Source organism: Gasterosteus aculeatus, chromosome 10 (genome assembly GCF_964276395.1).
Source record: "Gasterosteus aculeatus chromosome 10, fGasAcu3.hap1.1, whole genome shotgun sequence".
In the NCBI taxonomy this organism is placed as follows: Eukaryota; Metazoa; Chordata; class Actinopteri; order Perciformes; family Gasterosteidae; genus Gasterosteus; species Gasterosteus aculeatus.
Window position 1 is genome coordinate 16242481 of NC_135697.1, and position 25099 is coordinate 16267579.

A 25099-nucleotide genomic window follows, 5' to 3' on the forward strand; every position below is an offset into this window, starting at 1 on the left:
ACAGATTCTATGCAGGGGGACGGGGACGTGTTGCTGGAAATGAAACTGGAGCGTTTCCTTGGATTATTTTGACGTACTTGTATCGTCGTAGCTGTAAAGCAGCATTGTGAGAAACCTCTGGACACTCAAACGTTCCACCAGAAGCGATGCTTGTGAAATCATTTCAGTGGCAGAATAATAACATCAGAAGCCTTAATTCAGAGCTCACTGACGCTGTTTATTACGACGTGTAAATAAAACATTAGTCCGTCTTACCAAGGAGCAAACTGCAGGTTAAATGAGCTCATGTGTTTGCAAGTAGATGGATTCATTGGAAACGGGGCTGAAGAGAAACACTCCCAGTGTGTCGTAAACAGGGGGGGGGGGAAGGGGGGGCATCGAGAACCCGATAGCAGAAACGAGATGGAAATGGAAGCAGTGCACAGGAAGTGTGCGTGCTTCAAACAGTCGTACTCATTAACGGTTCTTTGGGGGGGGGGGGGGGGGGGGGGCTCTGTGTGCACGTGTCTCTGTGTGTGTACGTACGTGCAGCGCTAACTGAACTGGATCTCTTCCAGGGACTAAAAGTTTGAAAAAAGCGGTGGGAAGTCCCCTCTTCTCTGGAGTCACACCGAAAAACTGAAGACTAAGCATTCATTTGCATACCCCCCCCCCCCCCCCCCCCCCCCCCCACACGCTCTTCCTCCCTCGGTGTGACTCATCAGCAGACAGTTTGTCCTCTCGGTGTGTTGTGTGCACGTGGCAGACAGTGCAGGTGGCCGTCTCAGCGTGTCACCCACCTGCTGCTGTCACCTTACGACAATCCGACTGTCAGAGCGAAGAACAGATGAACGGAGGGGGATGAAAGATGGGTGAGTGGACAAAATAACAGGAACACATTACTACATATTGCGATCCAATTTAATTTGGAAATCAAGCTTCAGGTTCGCTCCTTTCAAAACTTTGAGGCCTGAACTTCACGCTGGATTGACGAAGCTTAAGTTTGCACATGAACACATTTTTCCCAAAAAGTCATTTTTTAGTTTCTCTTTCGGTCTCCCTCCTCTCCGTCGTATTTGAAAATGCTGCATGGAGACGCACAGAGGGCGGGAGAGAGGAAGAGGGATGCGACGACCCCGGGCGGCGGCGGCGGCGACCTCGGCGGGTGAACGAAACCACCGGCGAAACGAATGAAAAGAAAAAGAACGGGGACGGAAAATAAAAGAAATGTCTGGTCGTGTGGAGAATGAGTGGTTGGGGGGGTTCCTTGCACGCGGCCCGCCGTCGTCCCTCCATCGCCGCTGTAATCCGGAGGCTTCGCTCGAGGTGAGAAAAAAAGCCGATGGGAGTCGGATGGACGGAAACAGACGAATGAATGAGCGCGGGGAGGGGTCCAGGGCCGCCAACGCCACGCCCAAGGAACTCAGAAACATCCCTCGCCCCCCCCGAATAGCGATGACGAGGCCGGTCAGATGATGATTGCCGCGATGATGCAGCCACCGCTCACGCAAACACACACACACACGGTTAAACACACGCGCACACAAGTGCACAAGCAGTACCAGAGAGACGGAGCCAGCTGAGCACCAGAGGACCGCTGCAGGACCAGACGAGTCAAAACCAGAGCGCACACACACACACACACACACACACACACTCAGGCGCTCTCACAGCTTCACTCTACTACGCTCCGACTCTCTGATACAACGATCGTTTTTCGGGGGCATTGTCTAAAAGCGAGAGGAGTGAGAAGGAGGCGAGAGCGGGAGCAGGAGAGAAGGATGAGCGGGGGGGGGAGGAAAGGGAGGGAAAGCGGAATCGGGAGACACACACGAGTCGTCAAAAGTCGTCGTCCTCGTCCTCGTCCTTGCACGCGGCGGTTCGCGTCAGAGGGGGCGTCGCGGCGGAGTCAGAGGACGGACGCTTTCGGTAGCATTTGCGGATCCTTTGGCGGTGGCGCGGGAATCGGATTTACTGCAACGGAAGATTTGGGTGATTTGTTTTTTTTAGGGGACGTCGCATCAGTTTGGAGTTTGCTGAGCGGCCGCGTTTTGCTGCAGGCGGGTCGACGGCTGCAGCCGCAGAAGAGTCGGATCTGGGAAAAGAGACACAAAGCGTCAGGACCAAGTTAGGTAGCGAGTGGAGAAAGAGCCACGCCGAGTATGGAGAGTGTGTGTGTGTGTGTGTGTGTGTGTGTGTGTGTGTGTGTGTGCAGGAAGGGGAATGCGGAGGCAACATTGCATTAAAATGTCCCCCCACCCCCGTATCACCAAGGAGACAAGACAACCGCACCGCCTATCTCCCCTCCATCTCCTTCTTCCCTTCGCTCTGCCTTTCCCGCCTGCGTCTACGTCTCGACACGCATGCTAAGCTCGCCGTGCTACACAGACGCCTCATATCACCCCGTACGCCCTTCCTCCCTCCCTCCCCCTCCTGTGTTGCTGCCACATCCTCCTCCGGGCAGGTGAGGCAGGCAGGCGGGTGGTGGTGATGTCCTCACGTAGCCCAGGGAGCGCCGTCCTCAGCTCGGGCGCGGCGGCGGCGGCAGCTGGAGGGGTCGACGAGGATCAGGAGCTCTGAGGCTCTCTGCAACTCCAGACAGGCTCCAGACGCACTGACCTACATCAGCCTCAGTCAGACTGGGAGAGAGAGAGAGAGGGAGGGAGGGATGAGGCGGGGTGGGGGGTGCAGAGACAGAGAGAGGGAGGATGGGAGAGAGTGGTTTAAAGACCCGTGAGCTGCGTGGAGAGGCGAGGATGGGGGAGAGGGGGAGGTGGAAGGGGATTAAAACAAACTCTCATCCTTTTAAACTAAGAGCGCTTAAAAATCCTGTCATGTCCTCATCATCATCATCATCATCATGCTAATCTGCGTCCTCAGCCTCCCTCCTCCTCTCCTCCGGCTCAGCGCGACGCTCATCATGAAGCATCCGAAAAACGCCGCTCTCTGCGGGAGGATTCGTCCGTCGCTGGCTGCCTGCTCATCGGTCCGCTCTGCAGCCCGCAGCCAGAGCGAGAGGAGGCGGTGGTCTGCGCGTGTGTGTGTGTGTGTGTGTGTGTGCGCGTGGAGGGGAGGGTCTGGCATCGCTTGCTCAGTTGTTGCGGCTGTATCAGCTCGTCTCAGCTTATTGTGTGTGTGTTTATTACTGGAGTCTCTGCAGTGCGGCAGGAGTAGAGTGTGTGTTCAGCACACAGCAGTCCTGGACACACACACACACACACATCGACACTGAACGCGGATCAATACCGGCACTGAGGCAGACGGATCGGGCCGGCGTTGGCAGGGAGTCGGTCTCCAAAGCAACACAGCTCGGGCCCACTGACGAAGTCCTCATCCCGAGGTGAACATGGGCCCCGCGGAGCTGGAAGAAAAAGAATGCGAGCGTTCAGAAGTCCAGCTGGGTCAGAACCCGGTGAGGTCACACGCGCACAAAGAGGCCGCTCATTGCGGTTTCCTCTGAAGCCTTTCTGATTCATTTGGAGCTGTCAGTCTATGAAGGACTAACCTCTGTGTGTTGTGGCTGTGGAGGTATCGGGGAAAATTGGTTGGCCAAGATTGAAAAGATCAGAGGCAATCAAGCCCAACTTTGTTGGTGAAAATCCTCTAAACTGTTCGCCTCTAACAGTCAGCCACACGAGAATCCTCCACATAGCTTTTCTTCAAATAAACCTCTTTCAACGGGGAAAATAAGAAGCTATTTGTGGCTTTTATCGGTCCTAAATCACATCAAACACGGCAGGAAGTAGATACGGCAAATAACTCCTGAAAATAAAACTTGCTCCTGTCAGGATTAAACAGAAGAGATATGCTTGCGGGTAGCGTTAGCCTAATTTCTCGCTAAAGATGGAGGATGCTTAGCATTCCTTGTGCTAAGCTAACTGGAATCGCGACCGTCGGTGGATGATTCACAGAGGCTCCGCAGGCCTTTCATGGGAAGGTAAACTGGGAAGTTTCATGGGAAATCAGTGTCCTTTACATTGATGTCTCTGGAGGAATAGAAGAACACAACATTTAACACGTTAGTGTCCTCCACAAGGTTTAATAACGTGTAACTTACTGAACTGAACCGCTTGGTGGAAACGAGGCTTTTCAGTACAGAATAGTGACGTTATCGGAGAACGTACTGCCCCTTTAAGAGGAATTAGATAATAAAAAAAGCCAATGGCCACGTGTCGCCTCGACCCACTCGAGACCAAACAATGGTGAGATTTCTTTGCTGATGACCCTGAGAGAGCTCCCGGATCCCTCCACATGAGGCGTAAAACATCCACTTAAATCACACACAGAGCAGCTTCGAAAGCGTCGGTCCGCAGCGCGGCGTGTGTGCACGCGTCTACCCGGGTTGGTGAGGAGCCTGTTCCTCATGCACCCGCTGCCTGCTGCCCGATTAGGGACCAAAACCCCCGTCCGAAGTCAGTGGAGACGGAGCCGAGCGGAGGGGGACGTCACCAGGTCCAGATGCAAAGTAAAGTGGGTCGCCACACTCAACACGCGCCAGAGCCTCTACTCCCCCACGCGCACGGGGACCCGCGGCTGACACTCGTGCACGTACGTACTCTTGCCAAGTCAGACCGTTTTTCTTCCCCGTCTCCCGAAATAGCAGCGAGCGGCCTGAGTGCGTTTGTGCGTGTCTGTCTGCTTCCATCTGGCTTCTATCTCACATCTGCACATAAATCTGGGCCTGAATGCACGACTCCCCGACACTAAATCTCGCCATTTGATCATAAGTACCGGGTGTGTTTCACATCCTTCAAGCTTTTCAATTTCCCCGCGGCCTTTTGTCTTAATGTCTTTCTCATATGACATCCAAACTAGTAGCTGCGTTGAACCCCTCCACCCCTTTTTATGCCCCGTCCGCCGTCACAGACGGCAGGAACCGGACAGCGGAGGAGGAGGAGGAGGAGGGAGCTTCGGCCCTTGGATCTTTTTAAGCAGAGCCAATAAGCAGTTGTTGTTTTCTGGACTTTATTCTGTACTGCAGAGGTCACGAGGAATCTGCTGGGATGCGTCCAGCTCCATTTCTGGCGCGGGGGGGGGGGGGGGGGGGGGGGGGTTTGCAGATTGTGAAAGGCTTGAAAATCGAGCCGCGGTGCCTCAGCCGAGCGGCTCAAACCGCCTCAGGCGGAGCGCTATTTCTGAGCATCAATGCATTGAAGGCCAAGAGGTTCTGTTCCCACGGTGACCTTTTCCTCGGAAAATAAACGCTCAGAATCAATGACGCCCCTTTTTTTTCTGCTGTCCTCAGCATTTACATTTATTTTTTCATTGCTTAACACTTTACTTTCACTTTACACAACAGGAACAGCGGCGGCGTCTCGACGAAGCTCGAGCACGCAGACAGACAGAAGCCCCCCGCCCCCCCCCTATGATCCGACTGGACAGCCAGTGTCGACCCAGCGGGCAGATCAGCTGTGTTATGATGCGTAGTCGGTCGGCTGTCTTTGGAGGTGTGTGTGTGTGTGTCTGCATGTCACACACACACACACACACACACACACACTGTCCCCAGGGTGCATTGCATCGATTAGTGTCTGCGTGTTGGACCCGTCTTGAGACGGCGTTACTGCCACGAGGAGGGAACCCTCACAGGGACGGACCAGTTGCGGTCAACCCCCCCGCCCCCGAGCGTGTGTTTGTGCGTTCACCGACATATTTGTCGGTCTTCCCTGTCATACAGTATCAGTGCAGTGTAGTCTGTGATAACTCGCCAAGTTGATCGCAAAGAAACACAACGCGTTGTAGCTGACGCATAAGAATATCCAATAAAGAGCCTTTCAACTTGAAACTACCTACACGCCTCCACTTACACACCCCCCCGTGGTAAGTGGAGCTCAGACGGGATAATATCTACACAACTACACACGCTGGAAGTGATAACCTGCTCAGTAGCAACAATACAGTGTGCGTATTTACTCAAGTGAAGCACTCAGACTCACGCAGAAGCAGAAGCATTGAAATAACGTTAGGGTACTAATTATTACATATATATATATGATTATACATTATTTTACATAACTAATGCGTTAAGGCCGTCACCTCATTGCCGCTGCTGTCGTAAAGGTGGAGCTACATGCAGCTGCTCGCTAACTCACGATGCTGAAACGAAGCGGCGGCGAGGAACACGAGTCGGCCTGTTTGTTACGCAACACGCAGCCAGCGGTGTGGACGACAATAGCAGCGTGCCGGCCCACGGACACAACAGGTGGAGCTCACAGCGCGCGTGTGTGTGTGTGTGTGTGTGTGTGTGTGTGTGTGTGTGTGTGTGTGTGTGTGTGTGTGTGGAGGAGAGGGAGCGAGCGGTTCACGTCGGCCCAGACTGACCCCACAGATCGTAATAATAATAACGACGCAGAGGCCTCGGGGGGATTCCACGAATAGAAACCTTCAAGAAGGCAGGAAGAGGAGGCGGCAGCGGGAAGATGGGTTAGACGCGAGAGAGAAAACGTGTCGTCTGCGTTTGTCACCCACGTGTCTGTGTGTGTGTGTGTGTGTGTGTCTGTGTGCGCCTCACAACAGCACATTGTGTTTTCGAGTCTTCATACTTTACACCTCGCTGAATGTTTCTGCGTGTCAGACTCGTCTCCCCGAGCTCTTTGTTGCTTTTATAGCTCGGGGGTCTTATCTAACCACGTCTCATGAGAAGAGACGGAGAGACAGAGGGGGAGAGAGGGAGGGAGAGAGGGAGAGAGAGAGAGAACGCGGAGCAGCAGACACATCCATCCTAATGAGTCAGGTCGTCTGCCGTCAGTCCCACAATATCATTTCGTTCTTTGAGGAAGCAACAACTCAGCCGGCGAAGCCGCTTAAAGGCCACATTTATTATTCATCTTTCAACCGCTTGTTGGAGAACATCGAGGGAGGAAGCGAAACCCGCTTTTATAACAAGTGGAAGCAGGTTCAGAGGTCGAGTGAGGCGACCGCCGTGTATTTCAATGGAGGGGAAATTCTGCGATGTCAAAGAGGAAGCCGCTGCGCACGTGGACTTGCAACACGTTTCCATCAGAGCCCGTCGTGGGCCTGACGCACCGGGGGGGGGTCAGACGGGGAAGCTCCTCTGCAGGTTAACTACTACCACTAACTGCTTCTGTTTGAGGGAATCTTATGACGACATTTACCTGAGATTAGTCCCGGTCGGCCTCGACCCGGTCGCCCCCCCCCAACCCACCGCCCCCGTGGCCTCCAAGCCCATTAAGAAAAGCTGCTCATGCAAAACGGCCTCTTTTTGTTTTTTTTGCACACAGGTGAGAAGGGGGGCCGCGGGGGCGACTCCGGCGGGGATCCACTGCGCTGCAGATGCGGTTGCTGTCAGATCTACTGTGGAAGCCTTTTGTTAAATTACCAAATTAAAGACGTGATGTGATTGGTAATCTTGGAGGTTGGTGACCTCTGGCGACCCCGTCAAATGTAGCGCAGAATAATATCGCAGTTATGCCCCGAAATGCAAATTATACTTCTTCACACTACATTATGTTTCACGGTTTTGGTAACATCTGCTCTAAACATCAACTTCTTGAGACAACTTGTGCATCACGCGAGCAAAACCTTCCCCTTTCTAACCAGTTCCAGACGGATCCGCCTCATTTACCACGTTGACACCAGTAAATATGCTCAACGTTCCCCAACACACGAGTGGCTTTAATGCGTGAGGAGCGCTAGCAGGAGGCTCTCCGGCCAATTAAGTGTCACCGTGCTTCAAACTGCTTCGTCTGCATCGGTCACCCGGAAAAAAAAACACGCCGGCGCGCTCGGTTGTTTCGTCCCAGTAACCGCTGTTCTCCATGAAACGCCGCCGCGTGCTCCACTGGCGCTTCTACCACGGCCCGGTGACACCGCGCAGAGTCACCCTGGCGCTCCGTGGCGGTTTGATCCCGCAAGCGTCAAGGACGGGGAGTAAAGGCCAGATTATTTCACGCAGAGTGAGGCCATCAGTGTGTGTGTGTGTGTGTGTGTGTGTGTGCGCGAGGACAGCGGTCGCACTGCAGCAATAACCAGACGCACACACGCTGAGATGCACATTTGTGTTAATGCGACACTACTGTACCCGTGTTGGCTCAGATTCACATTACTGGAGCGTGATGTTCTCTGCTCCGGGGCCAAACTCTCTGACACTGGGTGTGTGTCTCTGTTTGTGTGTGTGTGTGTGTGTGTGTGTGTGTGCACCAAATCCGTTTGCAAACTGCTGAGTCCAAGCCAGGGACGGGCTTCATACCGGATTAGCTCCGAGTTGGCTAAACACCAGATAGCAGAGATAACAGTAGGTGTGTAGGTGCATGTGTGTGCGTGTGTGTGTGTGTGTGTTATATGGGGGGGGAGCTGACATCAGCAGGAACAGGGGTAAACACTGATAAAGCTTCTTTCTGCACTTCTAGTGGTCGTGACAGTTGGATGCTAACGAACAGGGTGACGTTTATTGACCTCAACTGCACAACCGTGTTTACAGAAAGCAAAGGAGGGAATGAGATAAGAACGGTGAGAAAGAGGCGGAGGACAAGAAAGAAAGCAGCAAAGAAGTGGAAAGGGGGAAGGACACAAGGAGATGGCAGGAAGGAATCTGAGGAGGAAACAATGAGACAACAAAGAATAGAAGTAGGAAAGGAAGGAGTGTACAAGGAAGGAAGGATGGAGGACAGGTAATAGGAAGAAGCAAAGTGAGGAAGGAATAAAGAGAGATGCGTTTTTTCCCCTTATTTTTCTTCCTCCCACCAGCTGCCGACAAACCCAGTGGGAGGAAGCCGTCATTCTCACTTTCCCTCCTTTCCTCGTTCCTCTCTTCCACCTTCCCTGCATCTTTTCCTCCACATAATTAAACCCATCAAAGGGGAGGCAGGATCCCCTCTTAGCGCGGGGAGGGGAAGGTGAGCGGGGAAGCGCTTAGCCGGCTCCCCGGCCTGATCGATGGATGTCAAAGGGTTTAACTCACAAAGGCCCACCGGCTCAGTATTCTACAGGACTCCATTGATGTCGCCTGTTTCACCTGAGCAGAAAGAGGCTGATCCCCTTGATGTGCCGCGAACGGAGAGGAGGCGATACGGACCTCCCGTCTGTCACCTCCACGCCAGACCAAACAAAGCTGCCTCTGCTGCTGCCGAGGAAGCCGGTTCGTCCCCGCTGAATCCACTCGGAATATCACAAGTGATGGAGCCAAAAGAGCTTTAAAAGGCGCGTGCGTTATGGCGGGAATACATAGCAGCGCAGGAGCGTCACTGGGGAGCGGCGGCCTGCAACTTTAGGGTCATTTCTACGTTCAAAACAGAGCAAAGGGTCTCTGGGAAGCTGCTTTTCTTCCCAGGAAGTTTGCCAGCACCTCAAACAGAAGATGCACGCTCAAAATGAACCAAAAACCAGTTAGTTTGTGGACCGTTGTTCTTGAAGCCTCGAGCCGGCGCCGTCTTGGTTTTCTGGGGACAGAAGTGACCATTTGGCCGGCGGGGTCTGAGCCACGGGGGGGGCCGGGTGCGCTTCAGCGTTTGGGTAGTTCAAATTGAAATTGAAATCATAATATTTCTGATCGCAAACTCGATGTTCAGCAGCACACAGCGAGTATTAGGAAGCAAAAGGGTTTATTTCCTCCATCTTTCCAAAGGCCGGTTGTCAGAACAAAGAAAAAGTGCCTCTCTTGTGTCAAAAAAAAAGACATTCAGCTGCTTTTTTTTACCAATGTACTGGTTAATTATTAATTAACCTTTTGTTTTTCAGGTATTATATTGATTGGAAAAATGTTTTTTTTGAAAAAAAGCCATCTGAACTGAAATGCACTTTAAGTCTTGATCACTTTCAGACACACACACACACACACACACACACACACACACACACACACACACACACACTTCTGCAGGATCCTCTACAGACGGTAAACGGGGAAGCAAATGAGCTTTCAGTCTGGAAGCGTACTCTAAATAGAAAAAGGAGCCGCCCTCTCGCTCGCACCCTAAAACACGTGTTAGTGAATAAAAGCAGCAGAAAGAGAAACACTGATCACTTATCGGTTTAAATGCTGCATTCGTTTCCATGAAACATGTCATTTATGAGTGGTGAGCGGCCGAGCGTATCCATCAGTGTCAGGGTGACGTGTGGGGGGGCGATAATCTGTTCTGTGACCCAAATGTATGTGTCGAAAGGCTACAAAACCGCACTGCAGCCCTCCCATCCGATTCCACAGCTCATCACTGTCAGGACGATATGCCGCTCCTGTGTGTGTGTGTGTGTGTGTATGATAAAAGGAGTGTGTTATCCATCTTATCCAGAGGAGATGTTTTGAAAGGAGCGCTGGTATTAATAAATGCATGAGAGCCAACGGAGAAAAAGGGAACATTCTGCGGCTCGGCAAAAATAAAAAGAGATGGAGGTCAAAAAACAGAAATGAAAGAAGAAGAAAAAAACAAAACCTCAGCTCGTTAGCGCTCCTGCAGACGCCTCCCGCGCTGGGAGCTACGTCCTCACTGAGGGACGCATCATCTCCGGTCAGCTTTCCTCCCCGTCATTCGCAGCAGAGTGAGAATCACTGCTGGCGAGATCAACAGCAGTCGCTTTCAATACGACCCCCGAGCGACGCAGGAGGAGCCTCAGCAACCCGCGAGGAGCCGGCGGGGGGCAAACACACCTTTGATACTCAGGGCAATTAGGGAAAAAATGAATTTAACAAGTCATCACGTGTGTTGTTCACAAGCAGGTAACGTACGGGTCCTTTTGGGGGATTGTTGTCGTCCATAATCTACAGCGGTCTTCACTTCTGCAGCTTGTTGCTTCATTGAAATCTCCCGGCCCGCGGGGCACACGGAGGCGTGCGCGACATGTGCGTACGCGTGTGCCGGAGGATGGAGGATTCCGTTCATGCTTCATGTTTTATCTGTAATATGAAGAAAAACCTCGGCTTTGATCCCCCGGCGCACGTTATAAGCTCACAAATGTGGCGTTTCAGATGCTAATTCCCTATTGCGTGAGGGCTTATTAGGTAGCGCGTGAACGCAACATGTGCTTCCCGTGTGGACAATGACTTTATCTTACATGTTAAAAACAAATGGCCAGCTTCTAAAGAGGAAATCACTGTACTTTTCTATAAATAAAGGATGCGCTGTTACTCGTGTCCAAGTTTAATGTTCAGCATCTCAATACAATCACCAGAAAACGGATGAAGCCGTGCATGTTTTTTCCGCTGCATGTGGTTGCTTTGAGCGCCGTCCTGGCAGGCAGAGAATATCTAACAAGCCAAATAGCCTCGCGCTTTAGGTACTCGGCTGCTGTCTGTTGCTATGCAACCGCATCCTCCAAATCGCCAGGTTCAGGGCCACATTCCCCTCCCCATCCTCCCCCTTTCCTGAAGAAACAAATTGCAGAGGGGAAGGTACTTTGTGCACCAACCGAGGCGTGCGGGAATCTCTCATTTGAATAAATCCCCGATATTTCAACGTCGGAGTTCTCCTGCCGAGTGAAAACCTCCCGGCGCCGGTTGTTTCTTTACCAGCTCACCTTTGTTCCTTTACGCTCTGCATTCGCTCCTTCCAGCATCGCGTCCTCCCCTCTAGTTCTCCCCCTTTTCCTGCTGTGTTGTTTTCATCAAGAATCAGTCTGCTTTGCTCGTCTATGTTTGTCTCTCTCACACACACACACACACACACACTCTTTCTACCCGTGTACATACTGTATGTCTGTGAGGCAGACTGTCTCTATAATTGGGTTATTCTTCTCCTCACCGGTCTGATGCACTGAGACACACACGCACGTGTGTGCGCACACACACACACACACACACACACACACATATGGGACACGCAAACAAGTTTGACATGTGGAGACGTTTTGGTCCAGATTGTTGCTGAGGTAGGAGAAGTGCACCCATGCATGTGTTTTATTTGGGCCTGTAAGGGGGGGGTGCACGGGCCCCGCGATTGCGATTGGACACACGAGTCGAAATCAAAAACGACAACGCGGCCGACCGCAGGACTCTGATCGATGCGTCGCCCGTCCAGCGCCGCCTCCGCCGCGGAGGTTTCAGTTCTGATTACCCGTCTGGCAGCGCGGCTTTGAAACACTCTCCGAACAAATCAACCCAACGTGCATGACGGCACGCCGCGACCACGTGTGTGTGTGTGTGTGTGTGTGTGTGTGCGTTTTCTCCCCAGCCGGGGAACACAAATACATATGGACAGATGCGCACCGGAATACAGTGATGAAAGGGCACATTCTCACAAGGTATAGTGAAGAGGGCACTCACAATCTACCCCCCCGCCTCCTTATCTTCATCTCCCTACTCCTCTTCCTCCCCTCAGCATGTCGCTCTCCCACGGACCTGCATCGCAGTGAGGTGACCCCGTTTTAATGCGTGTTGAAAAGGTCGCTCCGCTCGTGTCCACTGATTCAGAAAGTCCCTCCCAGGCTCGTATGCATGGCTGCGCTTCAGTGTAATACCTCCAGACACCGGGGACATTCACTGTTTACACCGCTGACACCACTCACACACACACACACACACACACACACACACACACGGAAAAACAACAAACTAAACACAAAATCAAAGGCAATAGCACGCCTGAGTGGGTGTCAAACCCAAGCGCTCGGGGATTTAAACCTGTTTGAAATCACCCCGACACAGTGAACTGCACCGCGGGACGGGGCCGTCTTTTACACTTGTGCGTTTTCCGCGTTAATGAGGAGAAAAGAGCGAGTAAAACGGGGCAACGGCGGGCGAGCCAAAACGTTATTTTGGTGCCGGCAAAGTGTGCACGTCACGGCGAGGAACAAAAAGAAGAAGAGGAGGAAGAAAAGCCCGGCCCGCGTTTGACGGACGGCAGCAGGCTGGTCATGAATGTGACCACGTCCCAACCAATTAGGTCCGTGTGATGTTTGCACAGCTGAGACGGATTTGAAGCTAAAAGGTTTTTATAACACCAGGACGCGCAGCTGCAGGCAGCACGGACTCCTGCAGACTCCAACCTTCATTTTGTCCACCTGTTTGCATGGATTTACTGTTCGCCGGCGCACGGCGATGATGGATGCGAGGTCGGAACCCGAAGCGTCTCCACCGCCCACGTGGTCCTCGGAGGCCTTCGGGAACACGCGGCTGCCTCTGTTGTCACTGACCCGCTGAAGGACACGGACTATACCGCCGCGGTCCGCTGGGCGCGTCGAGCCCGAGTTGCACCGGGACAATAAATCGGACCCTCGAGCGTTTTTCGCAGCGCGACCGGCGTCGGCCCGCGGAACCCGCCGCTCCGTTTCAACGACGGCGACGTAGAGCGGCCGGGACGGCGAGAGCATTAGTACGTATTAGCTGGCAGACGGGCCTCAGCGCTCCCCCGGCGCTCCCTGTAACCATGAGCCATGTCCCCGTTTATCAGACAGGACGCACTGCTTCGGTCTCAACCACCTGATCCTCTGCATTCTGTCATCGTCCACACACACACACACACACACACACACACACACACACACACACAGAGTGCGTCTCTCTTTGAATGTGTCCCTCTGGTTGGCGTATAAGAGGAACGTCTTCACCTTCACCTTCAAACACAAACTAGCAGGATGTGCGTTCATGTCCGACGCAGCTCTGGTTGCGTGAGAGCTTTGTAGATCTGTCCCCCCCCCCCCACCCCGCCCAGCTTTGATGCATCACGCCAATATCTGTCCCCTCAGGCACGTCACAACGTCCCGACAGCGCCGCACAGATGGTGGACTTGTAGTAAGAAGTACCGTGAAGACGACGGTGATTGTGTGTCCCGTTCGTTCTAGTTGAGAGTTTCAGGCGTTTGTGGCTTTCTGGGGCGAAACGCAGAAGTCAAATCGGTGGCGCATAAAATACGTGATTGTCCCCTTGTTGTCCGTGAAGACCCAAATCCACACTATGAAACTTATTTAATTAAAAAAAATGAGTTAAAAGGCATCAAACTCATCTCTATTCAAATGAAGGGCTTTCACCAATACGACCTGTTTGTTATTGTATATTCATAATCTATTCTTCTTAACAAATGTCACTAACTGCAGCAATAACTATTAGCAACAGTTACCGTCTTGTATGTGCCGTTTTTACGTGGACTTGCTCTAAATGACATTCTATTTAGGTACCGGACTTTATGTGTGTAGCAAGACATTTCTTTAACTCAATAATACACTAAGTGGGTTTAGAAAACAAGCAACTCGTCTCACCGGCGACGGGTTCGCACGCCCGTCCAGCTGCACACGGGGAACAATCCTACGCTCCCTCATCTGTACCGGAATGGCACAAACATCCAGTACGAACATCCAGTACGAACATCTAGTACGAACACACACGCATTCTCTCACCCTCTTGACCTCCTGAGCAAACCCCTCCGTAGGTTCGCCGCCCTTCCCCCGCTCTGAGCAACGGGTAAACAACCCGTCTTTGAGTGATTATCCGGAGAACATCCTGACATGCCTCCCCAGGGTACGCTCCAGACGAGCCACGCCCCCCCCACTCTCCCAGTATACCTACACGCACGCCACCCTCGGGGGGCTCTTGGTCCTGACCACCAGCTCCGCTCGCAGGAGCCGGGGAGCGGCGGCGGCGGCGGCAGAACGAGTCCGTCGTGGCGGGGAGCTGAATTAGCGTCGCGCTGGGACAGATGGTGCGCGTAGCTGCGGGTTGAAACATATGGAGATGCAAAGTCGCAGCGATTGGCCATCAACTCAAACACAACCTGTGCAACGCGTCCAACCAGTACACAGGGGCCTGCGCACACATATGTGCACGCACACACACACACACACACACACACACACAGTCACCGTCTGTCACTTCAGTTACGAGTGCCTTAGGGCTCGACGGACAGATGACGCAATAAAGTCATATTATGGATGAGAGTAATAAATGTAGGCCATGCAGGCGGATATCGCTTTCTTCTGTGTGAAGAGAGTATTAGCAGCTGTCTGTGTGGAATCACACATGAGATATGTGGCAGTAATCTGAAAATGAAATGGGAGAAATGTGTCGCGCCTTTGAAGCTCTGAGAGGAGTTTCTTTTTAGAATTGAGATCTTTCCTTCCCCTTTTCCCTCCCGTTCGTTCCTTCTCAACTCTCCTCCTCTCTTTTCTTAAAGTGTAATTGAGGGGAAGTGATCGTAATCTACGTGTGTCTCCATGATTGACACCAACGCATTTAAATGCCACCGCCGAGCCCGCGCCGCTTCTTACCCACGCGCACCCCATTAAGCACACAGCGCTCAGCCGACATGCAGCGTGCGTGCACCTCCAGCACACACGGGAGAGAACAAAGGCGCGTGGGATCTGAAGCCAGCCGGTCGCCGTGCAGGCCGCGTGCGGCGTGCATCTGCAGAGGGGGGTGGCCGTGGATCGACGGGTGCAGCCGAGGTGCCCGGGCCTCCCCCCCCCCCCCCGTCCCCTGGAGATGACACGGAAGCCTCGGGTGAGGACGGGGCGCCACTCGTCTCGTGGTGGGGGGATGCGGCGCTTCGTGGAGCGCTTCAGGTATCTGAATGACGGCGGATTTGGCGTCAACAGCCGTGACGTGCGCTTGGCTGATAGATGACAGAATGGAACCGGGATGTGGAGGGAGGATAAACCCAGAAAAATAACTGGGTTTACTTACTTTTTTTATTTGCAGGGGTAGATTTTACCAACCTTTAAAGTGTTGCCATGAAACGTGACCTAAATTCATGCAACACATCAAAGTGAGAAGTCAGTATCACATGCATGTCACATGAAGATGGGCTGGAGGCCTAAATGAATCATTTTCTATGGGAAAACATAATGATGGCTTGTTACAGCTTTCTACATTGGTTCATTTCACCTAATCCATCCAATTGGGTGGAATCTGGATGTGGAGGTTTGGGTGACGAGGTCAGTTGGCTATAAGTGCTTGTTTTGTCATTTAGGATCTCCAGGTCTGTTCGTCCCACCTCTGTAATTCTTTGTGTGCGTTATTTGCATTTTAAAGACCTTCTTAAATGAAAGATGCATCGCGGCTCCAGCAAAGAATGTTCCATCACGGTCTTTTGCTCCTTTATTTAGTTGATAAGCACTAGAAGTGTTTTGTTAGTCGAGTCTAAACTGGCGCATTGAGTTTGTATCTCTGGCAGGTGTACACAACATGCACACACACACACACACACACACACAGAAGTTTGAGGTCGGCACAGAGGAAGCGCCGAGGATAAGCGGGGTCCTTTCAATTAACATTTTATTGATTGAAACGTTTCATGATTTTATCGCTTCACAATGAAAGCTTTTAAATAAAGAAATAACAAACAACTATTATTGTTATTTCTGTTGAATTAGCAGAGCTTTGTTAGTGGAAATTCTTCATGAAAACAAGTCTACAAAGACCGCAGGGAGCAAAAGCAGTGCGTTGGTTAGAGAATGTGAGGATGATCAAGGCCAGAGACCTTTCAGGTATCATCATCTAGAGCAGACAGATGAGGGCGAGTACTGTACGACACGCTGAAACAACCAGATCAAAGATTCATCAGATTGATCAGATTCAAATCCCGCTCCGAACGTTATGGTCAAAAGACACAATACAAGTACAAAGCAGAGCTGGAGGTCAAACATTTGAGATCGTAAACAAACCAAATGAAAGGGAACAAAGTCCTGATGACTGAAGATGATCTACAGCTCATGAGAGTTTTCAAATAAAAGCGGTGGGGGGGGAACCAGCCGTATGAATACTGATACGAAAGGTCAAAGGGTAAACACACCTCTGCCATCTAGATCTGAATCTCACTGGAAATGCAGCGACCGTTCCTGCACCTATTTACGTGCTACAGTGTTCTGTATTAGAGTCAAATGAGCCTGCGAATCATGCAGCCATCAAACACCTGCAGGGATTTGGCAGGACGCCGCGTGAGGAAAAATAAACAGAGAGGTGGAAGAATCGGGGGAACAAATTAGTCTCCACACTCCTCCCTCTCACAACCCACTTCCCCATTAGTGGGGACAGGGGCACCGAGCCATCTCCCCCCCCCCCCGTCTTTCCACCGGATCGCAATAGAAGTGGACACCGGCGACAATACTCATTTGCCTTCCGTCTATCTCGTGCAAACAAAGCTGCACGGCGCCCGTTGACCCCCCCGACCCCCCCACCACGCCCTGACCCGGCACAAATTCAGAGACTCGCTCAGGTACTGAGGAGGACGAGCGGGAGACGAGCAGCGGACGGGGGAGACGAGCAGCGGACGGGGGAGACGTGTCGGCGAGAGGCGGCCAGGCACCGCTCGCCCTCGCAGATTACGGCGTGACATTTGTAGTCGGGTGCCGGCGAAATGTCAGACGGGTTATGACGGGAATGGTGATAGGCAGATTATGAGCGACCTCTGACCTGGATGCTGTGAAAGGTCACGGCTCACTCAGCCGTCTGTGGGCGAGTTCAGCAGCATCGAGCGGTCCGGGCGGACGTATTTCTTCAAAGAGACGTTGTTTTCGTGGAAAAATGTTACCAAACTCCCCTTAGAGCACACGTGCTGTTGTGTCAACAGCTGCCGGGAACAGCTTGAGCTCAGTGCTCTTTAGGTTAAAGACATTCCGTAGCTGTTCACATGAATTACTCATAGAGGTCCAAGTATGAAGAAGGCAACATGAAAGGTTATTCATTCCAACATAATAGTCATAATCAGATGTGGGCCTTTTCGTTCTTATGACACAGTGTTTTCTCTCTTAAACGGCCTTTTGTTTGGCTAACGTAGATAGTAAATTGACTTGTGCATGGCGGTCGTTATTATTATATTTCGCCCAGAGAACCACCAAGTGCGCCGCGCGGCCACGTCGCCGAGGCCTTTTTATCACGATGGAGGACGGTTGCTTAGCAACCCCGAAGAGCGCAGCTGCCGAGACTGCGAACCGCGCCCCTTTCAGACAAAAGTCCGCCATCATCCACCTGCATGAAAAAAATCTCCCAAAACACAGATTGCATCGGAGCGTTTAATAATATACCAGGAGCTTCTCCCAGCGTCTTAACTCTTTGCTATCGTCATGTTAAAAGTAGGTGAAGGTGCTCTTGCAGTGTGCAGAACAGAACAACGTGCACTTGTTGTTGGAGATAATCGTCGTGGATACTCGGTTTCTCAGTAAAGTTTTATCCATTGAAGCTTTCGGCGGGTTTCATGTCTGGTCAATTTGGTTCCGGCATAAATACCACAAACAAACAACCAACCCAGGGAGCCTTTAACCACTTTAAGTTCAGCTCGCCGGCCTCGGCGCCACCATCCTAACCACATTACCTTCTGCCATCACGTCAGCCTCCAACAGTCAATATGTGCCATTGGTGCTAATCGTTCTTTAATTAGCGATGGAGGCCTCGGCCTCCGTGTGTGTGTGTTCCTGTGTGTGTGTGTTCCTGTGTGCGTCGAGAACCACAGTGAACGCTCGCAAACACTCAGCGCTCGTATCGTCGCAAAAACACGATCAGATTACGCTTTAAAGAGATCTGAGGCGCTGCCTGTTTCACCCGGGGCCGTCCCTGATCCGTACGGCAAATTAACAAAACCCACGACGCGCCACCGTCCCGCTAACGGGCCGCCTTTCTTGTAGCGCTGGGTTTCTCTTCACAAAGCGGGGAAGGAAGCGAGCGCGTTCGGGGCTTCTCTCGCAGCTTCTTGTGCACTACCAACGATCCTCGGCACAGGATCCGCTTGCCTTCGGGCGTAAAGACGCAGCTTTGATTATTGATTCACCGTCTCTCTTCTTTACACACGAGGTACCATTTCGACCTGAAAGAACTTGCAGGCTTGAAAAGAGAAGAGAGAGAATAGGAGAAACGGGGTGAGTCCTCGGAGGGAAACGTGTTGGGGGAGTTAAACCCGAGCTGAAAAGAAATCAAACGGTGGAGTACGAGATGAAGAAAAGGGAAAGAACAGAACAACTTAAAGCTGTTCTATAGATTTAAAAAATGATTATTCATTTCTTCAAATTTGAGTAATTCGGTTTTTGTTAAAAGCCCATGAATGTTACAGGGTAATTTTATCTCCTTCCTCTTTCATATCTTTGAAGAGGTGGTAAAAGTCTGTTTTTTCCCTGACGTTATGTTTTGTGGATTTACATAATGTGTTTTGCCAAAAGATGAGGAAGAAATGTGCTGTTTTTCTTGTTCGCCGTCAGGGCTAAAAACACACAGGATGTCGCAACACGACGGCAACATGACGGCAACACAACGGTTTAAGCCGCCCGGCAGTACAGCCGGGATCCGCTTTCCCCCTGAAAGCAAACATCTCAATCCTGGGAATTTAAAAGTGACCAGACGTCAGCCGCTCGGTTGTTTGTGGTGAAAGCAGCCCGGCGAGGAGCTTAAAGCGCTCGACAGCGCCGATCCAAAAAAGGAACAACAAACTGCTCGACAATCGCTTGCTCTCTTTTTAACGGCGGGATTAAAGACGTGTGGGACGGCTTGTTTCTTTTTTGCCGCCGCTCGCCGTTAACAAAGTGCAAAAAACCTCCTCGGATTGTGGGACGGAAACAATGGCGGGCCCACGTTGTCACCGGGCTGGAACGCCGCCGCGAAAGAAGAAGAAGAAGACGACTTAATCAGATTCCATCGGGCTGACGTTTCGCCTCTTGTTGTCGCGGCCTCTCTTGTGTTTATTCCCTCCACCGATTGGTTCAGTTCACCGCGGCTCAAGGTCACCGTCGCCATGCGGCTCTATCGCGGGGGGATTACTTCGGGGGGGCGGCGCTCATCTTCTCCGGCCTCTCACACAAACACACACACGCACACTGTTACAAAGGCTGAATGTGAGCAGTGAGCAAAACCATGTTGCTGAGCAGAACTGTCTATTATGTGCGTGTGTGTGTGTGTGTGTGTGTGTGCGGGGGGTAGGGAGCGTTGGGGGGGGGCGTCAGTGCAAAATCTATTAGTATGTCTGAGCCTCCATCTCCAAATCTTGTTACACTGAACTGATGCAACAGGAATGCAATCGGACCCCCTCCACCCCCTCCCCCCTCTCCCTCTCTCTCTCATAACGTTCCTTAAGCGCTCTCGCCCACTTCCTCGCTACCTGCGCCTCGTCTTCCTCGCCCTCTGGACGCACTTCTTTCCCTCTGCGTCGCTCCCGTCCCCCCGGCTGGAAGCCCCCCCCCCCCCCCCCTCTCTCCCCCCTCTCCCCCCCTCTCCCAGCGTCTTTCTCTCAATCGAACGCCCGTCTGCGGGTGTCTTTGTTTCTGTGTTGTTGTGCTTTGAGATGCGTGTGTTGCTGTCTGGTCGCCCGTCGCCTTGTGAAGCGCTGCTTTAAACTAAGAACCGGCTGCTTCCACGTTCCAGGCTTCTACGCCTCTCGTCTTTTATCTCGAGTAGGATTTCTGTCCAAAAGTCTGGTGTATTATTACTAAAAGAAGACAAATACTATGTATATTTCTTGATGGAAAACACACGGTTAATATCTGGAAACATAAAATCTGAACACAAACGCAGATACACACACACATATATATATATATATATATATATATATATATATATATATATATTTCTACAGCTCGTCTGTGTTCTGTTTCTATGACAACTCTTCGTTAGTCTTGATTGTTGTTTCGACTTGTTCTCACACTTAATTGCTGAAATGGATCGAATGCCGTTGTCTTCTAAATCAACATTGCCGGTTGCCTGGTAATGTGTGTCAAAAGAAATCTCATTCGTTGTTAAAGTTATATACCGTTCGTGTGTTTATACCTCTTACACCTTTTTTTTTTTTCCTGCAAAGGTCAAGCAACACTCGAGCTTTTGTCTTGGCGGGAAACAACTTGTTAGAATGAGGCAGCAATGCTTTGGGTTAAAAGGACTGCAGAAGGGTTAGCGCTCAGTGATATCTCACAGTGGGAGGACATCCCATCAACCGGGGGCCCTTCCCCTACTTTGCGTTTGGCTTTGACCGGCGTTGTGACCAGTTGGTGAATCTGGTGAGAAGCTCGCGTTGCCTTGCAGCTTCGCATCAAATATCAAAACGTTCAGACAGGCAAGACGAGAGGAAGATCCGTGCAGGACGATATCGTTCTTCTTCTACTGAGGTCAAGGAGAGAAGGGAACTCCAGAGAGGATGAACTATCGGCGTCATGAATCCCCTTCCTCGTTAAGGGCTGCGTGTCTTCTTTCTTCTTTCATTGATACGTATCTAATATCCGTCGGCTCTGTTGTTTCGCAGTGATGAACTACTTCATCGCGTCGGCACAGAGGCTGTGATTAAATGCGTGTTGTTTTATGACAGCGGTGTAATTGAGGGCGGGTGTAGTAAAAGTAGCCCGGGGCTTTTTTATTTTTGCTGTTTTTGCTTAGGGATGTGAAAAGGGCTGCGTAAGAACACGGAGGGCTTCTCCAAACGGCTCGCCTGCAACGCCGCGCCTCTCACGTCTAGAAACCGGGCATGCGTCCCGCCGGGGGAGCGGCGGAGCGGCCTCCTTATGCACCAGTCATAAATCGGGATGAGATTGGTCTTACGCGCAGCCAAATACACCATTCGAGCGGCGCCGCGTTACGACGTCTGCTGGATCTCGGTTTGCGCCGGGTCACGTAGGGCGAGAAGAACTCGCGTCTGGCACATAATTCAATACGTGCATTATACATGTTGCGTGAGCAAGAAATCATGTTACGCGGGTCTAGGAGTGCACTCACACACATAACAGAGAGTAAACAACAGCGAGGAGGTAAATCATTTACCCAGCGCCGCCCTCAAGTCATTTATGCGAGGCCCAGATAAGAGGCCGGGACGAGTGCCGCTGTGATCCTCCGCGGTGCATCATGGGAGTCATCGGCCTGCTTTGGGTTAACGCAGCACTGCTGTGAGGCCACATCACATCCAGCAGGAATGTTATTATCCTGAGTCAAGAGTTCCCTCATTACCTCGTCCTGCGCTGGATGGGAGAAGGCGGCGACGCCTCCCTTCAATTATTCACCTGTGACGGCTTTTCAACTCCAGACGTTCTCCGGCTCTCCCCCCCTCCCCCTCCTCCCCCTCCTCCCACCTCTCCTCCCTCGTGTCGCGCTTTGCTCAGCCCCGACTTTCTCTCGCGTCCTTTTCCCCCCCCCCCCTTCACTTCTGTTTTCCGCCTCTTTCACACACCCCCCCCCCCCCTTGTCTGCCTTCCTTTCATCCCTCAAACCTTTCATCCTCTCCCGTGAACCCCACCACTAACCCCACCCTTTCCATCCTTCCAAATCTTGAGGTATCCCATCTCTCTGCTTGTCAAGTGAAGGGTGTGTGTCTCTCCTCCTCCTCTCACCTCCACCACACAATCTCCTCTCATGTCAGGGAAACCTATAGGCATCCGAGTGCTACTTTTGATCATTGCTTTCACCGGGAGCCCTCATCGCCTTGCTCTGCCTTGGGGTGGGGGGGGGGGGGGGGGGCAAGGAGTGAAAAGAATGAAAGGCGCAGCAGAGCAAAGTTACGTCTGGCTGACGTGCGTGCCGCGCCGAGAAAACTTGGCTCACGGCTACGAGCGGTAAATAACCCCCCCCCCCTCCCCCCGTTTGAGCTTTTGTACACAGCACAATGCGCCGTGACGCGCACGCGCTCTTTTTATTGAGGTGACAGCATGTTGCCGCGACACTCGGGTGTAATTGGAGGGGAGGTGAAAAGAAAGAAGGAACGTGCTCCAGCAGGGCACCAAATCAGGCCCCCGCCGGGACACGGCGACACCACGTCGGGCCGTCCTGGAATCAGCTAAGAGATGCATTTCCCTCCGTTCATCTCTGGGGGGGCGTTCATATCTGTGCTTGGTAGGTCTGGTCTGTGCAGATCAATAGCTTCACAGGTCTTAGGCTCAGTGTCGCCTACTTGAGTCCAACGCTTCCAGTGTATAAAAGTTGTGGTTGAAAAGAAATGGTCCAAAGAAAGGGAAAGTTATTCTTTCTTTTTTACGGTCATAATGTTTGTCATATTTCATGGCAGTGATAAAGGTTGTGCATCACTGTAAACGCTGCAGGGATTGTAAGCAACAGCACATTTCTGAAAGGAGACGGATCTTTGTTCTGGTTCAAGTCCAACCGATTATATATATATATATTCATTATTAGGCAATGGGTTTCCCATCGGCAAATGTAAAAAAAAAAAGAGCTACAGTTTCCATTCAGTCCGTCTGCTTCAAGACCTCAGAAAAGGAGCAAATCCCGGCTATTGACAACATCATTTCTAACGTTGTCAATGTTCGCGCCAAAGGGTTGAAATGATAGAAATACACGAGATGATCTCTAAAGATTACTCGCATAAAGTGAAAATTAAACACTCACTTTGCAAGAAGAGGGATTTGAAAGATGTGAAAATCAGTCAAACGTGTTGCTTCGTCTGAGGTGACTCAAAAGGAAAAGAGAACGTCAGAAAAATAGAGATTTCTTTGAGCTCGGCCAAGTTCCCACCGCTGCATCTCGGAGGCATTCCGATCAAACAGAGGTGTTAAACTCTGGACGAACTGCAGGACACGCTGCATAAAACAGCAGTGAATTATGACAGTGGGGAGAAGTGCAGACTGTTGGAAATAAAAAGTTATGGATGTGGCTCAAAGTGTGAGACGAAGGTCTCACACCTAGAGGCCCCCGCAACACACACACACACACACACAGAATCCTTCTCTGTCTGTCAGGTGTGGATGAAAAGGTTACGAGTACGTCTGAGGACGTAGTTATAGAAACAACACGTATCTCTTCATCGCAGACTCTCTCAAACTCTCAAACAGTACATTGAAAGTTCCTTCAATTGAACATTAGAATTATTATCTGTGAAGTCGCACTGAATAGGATGTCTTCTCACTGTCTGTGGATGGATGTGAAAAGGACTGAAGGCCCTCTGGCCTTGATGCAGCACACAGGACACACACATAATACACACACAAAAAGGCTTTTTCGTGAATGGAATGTATGGAACTCTCAATAACAGCGTCTTAAAGAGGAGAGGGACATGTTTCATCTAATAAAGAGTTCTGTGTGAAGGCAGAAAGGTGCACGCGGCAGATCACCAACAACCGCCGCTTATGAAAATAATCCACCCACCCAAAATCTGTTTTGAGAAAGTACGAGTCCGCGGGGGCCAAAACTGGCCTCCCAAAAACTTCCAAATGTGAAATTAGTCGTGGACAGACACTGAAATGCACACTCACGTACAATCTCATGAATAGACACGAGTCAGTGAGTGTTTCTAGAAGCTAGAAAGTCGCAGAGCTAACCGCTAACATGCTAGCCAGCTGGGAGCATGCTGCGTGTCACACGCTGGGCCCAACTCTCCCTGGTAGCTTGGCCGCTAACGGTAGCTGTAACTTGTTTATGGGATATTTGTACTTTCAACCTGTGCTGTTGTTGTCTTGCAAATAATATCCGAACATAGTGGATGTGCAAACGTAGTAAAAATGGAACATCACCAAATCATTGGCGCTTTTCTTAGCATCTTCTTTAATAAAAATAACTCTGTTAATACTGCAGGGAGGGAAAGTACAAGTGCTAAAAAACTTACTGGGAAGGATACAGGAAATGAAAGGTGTTATCCCGTTTTCCGGCCACTGCTCTGACCGCCAGTCATGGAGACGTGGAGGCGAAGCTAGCGAAGCCCCGCCGGCTCCTGTGAAGGAGGGAAAAAGCCCCTGGTTGGACATTAAAGCAAAGTTGTCATATCGTTGGGACGCCAGGAGGGTAATAATTCAAACCATCTGCGTGTCCAAAACAGCTGAGCTCAGTGCTTAAAAGTGGATTTTCTTCTTGTAGCGTCTTTGTGTTAAATCAACACAATGACAGTCATTGTGGCCGCCGATGGAAACAGTCACACGGCTGATTTCACACGCTTTGTTTCCCCCCCCCCCCCCCCCTGCTCGTCTCGTTTAGCCGCCGGACCCTCGGAGCTGTCAGCGCCCCCCCTCGCTCACCGGAGGCTGAGAGCCAGTCATTCACCCCCTCCCCTCTTCAGGTTAGTTCGCGACGCAGCCAACCTGTTGCAACCACAGCTAGCGAGCAAAGTCACAGCCGCCGTCTCCCGCAATCAGAGGACAAACAGTGAGCGCGCGCGCACACTCGAGCGCGCACAAACATCCAGTGCCAAGAAGGTTTGCGGGTGACTGGTTTCACAGGTTTAAATGGGTTCCTAAGTGCAGGGTTATGACCAGAACTACATCAGGCACTCTGTCATTACGGAGCTCACGCGCACGTCACAGCTGACTGTGTGTGCACATTTTGTGACCATGATGG

General features: G+C 51.5%; 1 protein-coding gene across 2 annotated transcripts in view; it reads right to left on the reverse strand.

Annotated features, from left to right (window-relative positions):
* Positions 1–882: 882 nt before the first annotated feature.
* The window catches only part of e2f3 (E2F transcription factor 3), a 91679-nt gene continuing 67462 nt past the window's right edge, over positions 883–25099 (reverse strand). For both annotated transcript variants that reach the window (XM_078081294.1, XM_078081293.1), the window contains exons 7-8: positions 3226–3340; positions 883–2618 (exon numbers count right to left, since the gene is read on the reverse strand). In XM_078081294.1, the coding sequence (XP_077937420.1) occupies positions 2501–2618; positions 3226–3340 (233 nt within the window). In that variant the 3' untranslated portion in view covers positions 883–2500. The remainder of the gene's footprint in view (positions 2619–3225; positions 3341–25099) is intronic.